The sequence below is a fragment of the Etheostoma spectabile genome, chromosome 10 (assembly GCF_008692095.1).
Source record: "Etheostoma spectabile isolate EspeVRDwgs_2016 chromosome 10, UIUC_Espe_1.0, whole genome shotgun sequence".
In the NCBI taxonomy this organism is placed as follows: domain Eukaryota; kingdom Metazoa; phylum Chordata; class Actinopteri; order Perciformes; family Percidae; genus Etheostoma; species Etheostoma spectabile.
Window position 1 is genome coordinate 23,549,317 of NC_045742.1, and position 7,934 is coordinate 23,557,250.

The 7,934-nt window shown below is 40.0% G+C and overlaps 1 protein-coding gene across 1 annotated transcript in view; it reads left to right on the plus strand.

Annotated features, from left to right (window-relative positions):
* Positions 1–7,934, plus strand: part of irf2b (interferon regulatory factor 2b) — a gene marked incomplete at its 3' end in the record, with an annotated part of 15,540 nt that overhangs the window by 3,398 nt on the left and 4,208 nt on the right. Inside the window, 5 exon segments of the mRNA XM_032528044.1 lie at positions 71–170; positions 1,187–1,363; positions 1,906–1,952; positions 6,397–6,517; positions 7,327–7,479. Of these exon segments, the coding sequence (XP_032383935.1) occupies positions 71–170; positions 1,187–1,363; positions 1,906–1,952; positions 6,397–6,517; positions 7,327–7,479 (598 nt within the window).

The following is a 7,934-nucleotide window of genomic DNA, read 5'->3' on the forward strand; positions in this document are numbered from 1 at the left end:
CACACACACACACACACACACACACACCATTATTATATTTCAGCAGCTGACAAAATGTGAATGTCTGTAGGAAAAGAGGATCTTCCAGATCCCATGGATGCATGCAGCGCGTCATGGCTGGGACCTGGAGAAAGATGCTCCGCTCTTCATGAGATGGGCCATACATACTGGTAATACACACACATCTAACAGGGCTTCTCCTTTTCAGTGGTTTTCATTTTCACACCTACCAGACACCACTTCTTTGTCTAAAATGAAAGAATCTTTTGATTCGCAATATACGTTTTATGTAGAAATCAAAACGACCAAGTTCCAGGTGTGTCCCATTCGGCGAGGCAGCAGAAAGTGTCTCAGCCTTTGTTAGGCAGCACGCAGCGTCCCACAACTCCTAGCTGCATCAGTTCAGAGGAAAATGTTTTCAAATCGGCTCGATTCTTCCCGGGAGGACGTCCCAGGTTCAGAAAAAGATTGCAAAAATGAAAAAGTCAGAAATGCAGAAATTGTCAGTGGAAAATAATATTTATTTTTAGTTCCACAATTTAGGGAAGCCGCTGAAATCGATGACTTTCAACTATCAGCTGCGATCTCCAGACGTAGCTTGTTGGTGATATAGTCACCAGCAATTCTTAGTTTGATGAGCAATAAATTCACTGATTCTGCACTATTAAGTGTATTTATGAAATTAAAAAAAACAATTTTAACCAGGTAGGCCAAGAAAAGCATTAGCGTGTAAGACAACATACAGTTTCACATTCAGTACAGTACAAGAATACAGAATACAATAGGCTACATAAAGTGCAGTTTAAGTAGGCATTACAAAGCTTGTGCAAAGTGAGGTGTAGGTAAGTTGATATATAATGTAACCAGCAAGTCCACAGAGCTAAACATACATAAAGTATGTTTTTTTTAATGTTTGAAGAAATAGGATTTGATCATACCAGCTTTTGCCACCTAAAAAATAATAATAACCAATTAATAGTCTCATGTTAAAGTTTGTAACTTTGCATGCATCATGTGTCATACCCAACAAATGCACATAAAAAAGCATACTTTCATTTTGTTTAATCATTGCAGAGCAGTGGACTACTTTAAGAATAATTATATACTATATATAATAGAATAATTATATACTATACCTAGAAATGAATAACCACCGGGTCAATCTTCTGTTTCTGTGTATGTGTAGGCAAATACCAGGCAGGCATCGACCGTCCAGACCCAAAGACGTGGAAGGCTAATTTCCGCTGTGCTATGAACAGCCTGCCAGACATCGAGGAGGTGAAGGATAAAAGCAACAAAAAGGGAACTAATGCCTTCAGAGTCTATAAGATGCTCTCCTCCTCCGAGAGAAACATGAAGAAAGGTGAGTGCTAGGCACATAAGAAGCTAGGTGACCAATGAGGGTCAGACAGATTCCTTTTAGGGAATGGAGGAATGAAGAGGGGTGGGGGGGGGGAGACATCCAATCTGGGGCTGTCCAGACTGGATGTCTTCACTAGAGGGGAAAGTACCAGAGCTTTCTGTACGGCTCCTAAGAAGCTTTGTGCTGGGGAGAGATGTGGATAAGTGGTTTATGGTGCTGTTATTTATACATATGTTTATTTGATTCACAGTTTGTCTCTTTTGATATTATTTTTGTTGTATAGTGTTGAATATTGTTTTTACTGTGTCATCTTTTCTTGAATTTTGTCTGGGTGGGTGGTTTATGTTTTGGATGTTAATCACTAAAGAAAGGTGAGTGCTGCTGTGGTTGAGAACTTGATTCACTTTTCTAGATTTGATCATTTCTCTTGAACACACTTATTTATAATTCCATATTTACTTTATCGAGACCCTCGCCACGTATTTTGTTGCTTTTAAATCCGTTTCTGAAAGGTGTGTGTTTCTGTCTGTATGTCCATTTAGGAAAGAAGAAGACAGACAAGGAGGGGAGGCCCAAGGGAAATGAAGAGGTAGATAAACATGTAAAAGCCCTGTTCCACATGACACCGCCAGCCTGTGCAGGATAGAGTAGTGGTTTTTGTGGGCACATAACACACATATCTACTAAAGAGGTTGTTCCGACGTGAAATTACTTTTTATTTAACTTTTTAATTCCGCTCACCATAGGTGGCAGGGCTGCTGAAAAACAGCGGCTAGGCCTGTCACAATAACAAATTTGACGATAAATTTCCCCAGAAATGCGAAAAACGACAATATTGTCGTGGACTGTCAGTCTCTGTTAAGAAATGTAATAAAAAGCAAAAAACATCAAAAACAATAAATAAAATTATAATTCAAAAAACCACACACAACCAAAACTATATATAAAATGGATTTAAACAAAATTGCACATCAAAAAATATTAAACATTAGGCTCAAACATAAAGAGTGCCAGAGATGAAGCAGATGCCTATGTCAACAGGCCATATGCAAAAAGGTTTAAAAAAAGAATTTCTTCAGCATAAAGCTTTGTTCAAATAAAGTCAAAGTGAATTGTAGTCCATGTCCACAGCAGGGTGTGCACCAAGGATACGAGAGAGAGAGAGAGAGAGAGAATTCCAACCAATCTGTTCTCTCAGAAAACTGCACCGGATGATCGTGTTTTAGGTGCATATGCATGTTCGTTGTGTTGCCGTGTTTAGTTGCTACTGTTTTAGAAATGCGACATTCCGGCTTGCTCCGGTTAAGTGGTTCACCGCGGTCATTCGATATGAAGGCAAACAAACAAGCATGCAATTTGAAATTATTGCCGCCAGAAAAATTAAAAAGCTCATTTTTATTTATCATGCGATTAATTGATTTATTGACTATTGCGACAGGCCTAACAGCAGCATGATGGGAAATAATATCACCCGAGAGTGTGTTTCTGATTTGTCACTCAGGCCTTCCAAAAAAATAGTCCTCTCCTGGCTAATCTAGTCACACAGAGGTACTTAACTTTACTGAGAAATGTTGCTAAGATTTCTGGAAATCTTTAACTCTGTATTGCTTAGATTTGAGTGTAAAGTCAGAACTGAAGAAATATTACTTTTAAAAACTGACTTATCTACTTATAAGTACTTTCTCATACTGAAAGTTTCTTTTTTTTTTTTTTCAACCGTGTAGTAATTGTTTTTTTTTCTTTCACATGATACATGAGCGCAACAACAGAGAAAAAAAAGAACAAAAAGCAGAGCAAACAACGTGCGCAAACACAATCAGAGCAGATATACACAACATAGCCACACCCCCTCCCCACAACAAAAGGATCCCCTAACTCTAACAGTTATGGGAAATAAACACAAAACCAAGGTGAAAACAAAACAAAAATTTTGAATAGAATACTAAAAGTATGTATGTGCACCTAAGCACACCTTCACACAATAATGAAGAAACAAATTATGAGAAAAAATAAGTAAATAAAAACAGAATAACTTATCTTTTCCAATGCCAGCTAGGAAGTCAATCTGTTTAACCATTCAGAAACGCCACAGGCGTTTTTTTCCATGACCTAGAAATGCACCTTTTAGCCTCCAAAAGGCACATACTATTTAAAGATTTTTTTTATCATTAGCTATCACAAAATTGACAGGGTAAATATTAAGGATACATAGCTTAGGATCAGTATATGACCAATAACGTCAAGGACCTTTCTCCAGAAGCAAACAACCAGTGGACAGCTCCACATCCAAGGAAACAATGACCCCTTCTGATGGCTACATTTAATGTACGTGTTGGGAATATTGGGGTTAAAGTGGTGCAGCTTGATAGCAGTGATATACTGTCTACTCAACCACTTGTATTGTAACAATATAGTTATGTAGAGTGTGTGTTTACAGATTGGGTTTTTATATATATGCCATGTGCATATATATATATATATATAAGCAACGTCCTCGTATTATGGAAGCCCTGTCTACTCTGTACAAATCCACTCTGGTCCAAATGGACCATTTGAGGTTAGACAGGTTCCAACCTCCTCGCCAGCACTTTGCATAAAATCGTACGGTCATTATTTAGATGTGAGATCGGTCTATAAGAACCTCATTGAGTTGGCGACTTTCCAGGCTTTGCTTAGCGAAGGAGGGTGGGATCCCTCATCAAATGATTCCTTGTACATATCAAGCAGGGCCAATATTGAATTGCATTTAAACATTTTTTTTATATTTCAATTGGATTTGCATCTGGCCCTGGTGTTTTACCTCCCCCCAAGCCGGATATGGCCTCAGATATTTCACCAATCTCCAGGTTGCGGTATAACAATTCTTTATCCACTAGCTCAAAATTAAGTGTATCCAAGAAATCTTTTTGCACAATTGGGGCCCACTCCAAGTATTCAGAGCCATATAAGTTCCGGTAAAACATTGAAATGTGTCATTTATCTCTTTGGGGTCTGGAGTTGTATCTCCTTTATCTGTCAAGATGGAGTTTATTGCCCTCTCGGCTTGCATCTGCTTTATGCACATGGCAAGTAACTTACCCGGCCTCTCTCCCTGTTCATAATACAATTGTCGCCTTATTTGTAGACAAAACGTTATACCTTGCTTTCAATTTGTTAAGAAAAAAAAACTATCATTTGGCTTTTCAGGAAGCCTTTAACTGCTTCCCACCTCACAGATGCAGTTTGGTTTGGTTATGCAGTCTGGTTAGTATTGCTTTCAAAATATAAATCTATTTGTCTACCAATATACTTCATTGTATGAAGTTTGGGTCCTTAAGCCAGAATGACTGTAGCCGTCCTATAGGGTGGGGGCGTGTCACATGAAAGTTTAATAAGAAGTGAGGTCGGAGCATGGTCCGAGATTAGGATGCTATCATACCAGCATTTTGACATTTTTGGAGTCAACTCTGCTGAGATCAAATACTATTCAATTCTAGAAAAGTTCTGATGAGTACTGGAGTAACAAGAAATTGTTCTCTGGGTAGAGTATTTACATTTCCATACATCTACTTGATTAAAGTCTTCTATGCACTGAAGCAGCTCCTTTCTAGTCAAGGGATGAGAGGTGTCAACACCGGTGGATCTGTCCGATTCAGGTTGGAGTGTTCAACTAAAGTCTCCACCTATGATGAATAGGCCAGACAAAGCAACCAACGTCAAGAAAAGCTGTCTGAAGAACGATTATCTATATTTGTCCTGTATACATTATCCATCCATCCATCCATCTTCATCCGCTTATCCGGAATCGGGTCGCGGGGGGGAGCAGCTCCAGTATACATTAACCAAATTTATTCTGACTGAACGAAGTTCACAATCAATAATAAGGTATCTGCCAAGTCGGTCTTTAGTAACTTGTATGAGCTTAAAGTGCACAGTTTTACGTATAGGAGGTATTACCTCTCTTGAGTTAGAGCTAAAAGAGGCCAAAAAACACCGGACCAGGCCATCTTCTCCTCACCCCCACCACATCCTCTGAGGTCAAATGAGTCTCCTGTAAAAAAAACATTTTGGCTTTAAGCTGCCGGAGCCTGTTCAAAACCTGTTTCAGCTTGACAATCTTATTTAGTCCTCTCACATTCCAAGACAAGAATGGAAAAACAAAGGCCATACCTAAGAACCTTCACCTCATTAATTCCATTATAGATATATTTAGTGGCTGCAAACATAAAAAGGTGTATTAAAAAGAAAAGATGAAACATAAGAGAAAGCAGAAGGCAAAAATAATTCCAGGTCGTCAACCTTGAACACTAGCTCACTAATAGTTTCATTTCCGGGTTGTCCGCTAGCAGCGATGCAATGTCATCATGGTTGGCGCCAATTCTGACCTCACCCTCCGTTACACGGACTATAATTGCTTTCATATCAGCCCTCAGCTCTTGCATCGCATTTAGTTGCCCATCAAACCTCGTCGTGAAGTCATCCTTCAACGCATGGATTGCAGTCAGAATTTGGTTGGGTACAATGCTACTCCCTCAGGCTGCTTTGCTAGCGCTGTTAGCTTCTCCGTTAGCTTGTTCCGAGGGGCTCAGCGAGGAGTCAAACTTCAAAGGTCTTTTGCGTCTGCTTCTGTGGTATTGGTGCCATTGGAGCAATCGTTGTGTTAATGAAACTTAAGATAAATGCACAAGTGAATTAGGATTGCATAGCTGACCGCTTAGAGCAAATTCACTGGTGGGGCTCCAAAACACAACCAATCAGCACCGTGCCATAACCGGAAGTCTTTTATGAGGTTCTTTATCATTTATGAGTTCCCCCAGCCTGCCTATGGTCCCCCAGTGGCTAGAAATGGTGATAGGTATAAACCGAGCCCTGGATATCCTGCTCTGCCTTTGAGAAAATGAAAGCTCAGATAGGCCGGTCTGGAATCTTGCCCCTTATGAGGTCATATTTTGGTCAAGAACAACAAAAACAACATGCACAATCTCAAATTGATTTTCCATAATTATTAATCTTTTTCTGTCTCTTCTTCCACTCTCTGCCCTTCTCAACATCAGGTAGCTTCTCCATCTCCAGGCACTCATGTTGGACCTATTGACTACACCAAACAGGAAATAATCAAACAAGAAGGGATCAAGCAGGAAGCACTAGAGGCGACAGTGACGGACAGTGGCTCAGGTACTACACCAGTAATCTCTGTAAACAGATATCTTTATATGAAGGCAAAACCCGTAGGCAACGGGACATAATGTTGATATTGCAAACATTCTGGTTTCCTGTTGTAGTCCGTTTTAGGGATGACCAATCCTGTTGGAGAGGGCTCTGGTTGCATGTGGGTAAACAGCCCGTGTTGTTGTTTTAAATGTATCAATGTGCATTCATATGCAGATTTCTGTTTATAGAGACGTTGTTTCTCAACTCCAACAACTTTCGCGTCTCATGTTGGACCCGGCCCCCGGAAGAGGAAGTCTTGACCCGGATATAGCTGATAATCAGATATCCGCTGGCCACACTGGAACCGCAAATATAGGCCATTGCCCATAGAGACTTTATCGCTGATAGCTAATGAGCTCAGAGATTGTTACACCAGTTTCTTCTTTATTAATATTTTGGGTCATACCTATTTTTAGAAAATATTTCTGCTCTGATGTGTTGTCATTGTAAAACAGACAGATCGTGCACTGTCGTAAACCCTCATACATCAGGATTATCATCTGCGCATGCGTGAAAATCTTGCGCATGCGCAGAACGAATCATGTACCGACAGCCACGGATTTTCTTTTATACTTTATAGATAGTGAATAACTACACTTAGATTTTTGAGGTGTCTGAATAGCTGATGCTCTTTATCTTGCAACAGTGGGTAGATGTGTAACTAGATCTTTCCACACACTTAAGATATATTCGATCAATTATTAATTCACAGCACTGGAGGGACATGTGTTGTGTCTGTCATAACGTAACATATCCGATGTGGCCATTCACAGCCATTCACAGCTCAGTAGAAGACCACGTGATCACCAGCGAGCAGCTGCCGTTCGTCTGTCAGACGATCGAAGTGACCACTGAGAACGAAGAGCAGACTGTTAGCTCCTCCCACTCGTACCCGCTCCAAATCTCCCCTGTGTCTTCATGCTGCGGTAAGAGAACACACACACCCACACACACACACACACACGCGCGCTTACACATCACTCTTTATCAGTATTGTATAAACTTAGACAGACTTTATTGTCAATAAAATAAAGCAATACTTTAGTAAAAGTACCTGGAAACTAAACATGGCAATGCCTTGATATTTTGTGATGCTCAGAATTACTTTGTCAATACTGGACCCCTTTTTCATCTGGTCTGGTATTAATTGTTTCATTACCACCCAGAGATCTGTTTATCTTGTGTGTGTCTGTGTGCGTGTGCCTGTGGTTTTGTTTCATAGCATAGTAATATAGTCTTGTTTAACTATATTTGTGGGGTCCAAAAACCGTGAATACAGTATACTATTGGGTTCCCGACAGCTTCGTGGGGCCAAAATGCTGGACGCCACAAATTTAAAGGGCTGTTTGATAGTTAAGACTTGGTTTTAGGATTAGGGTTA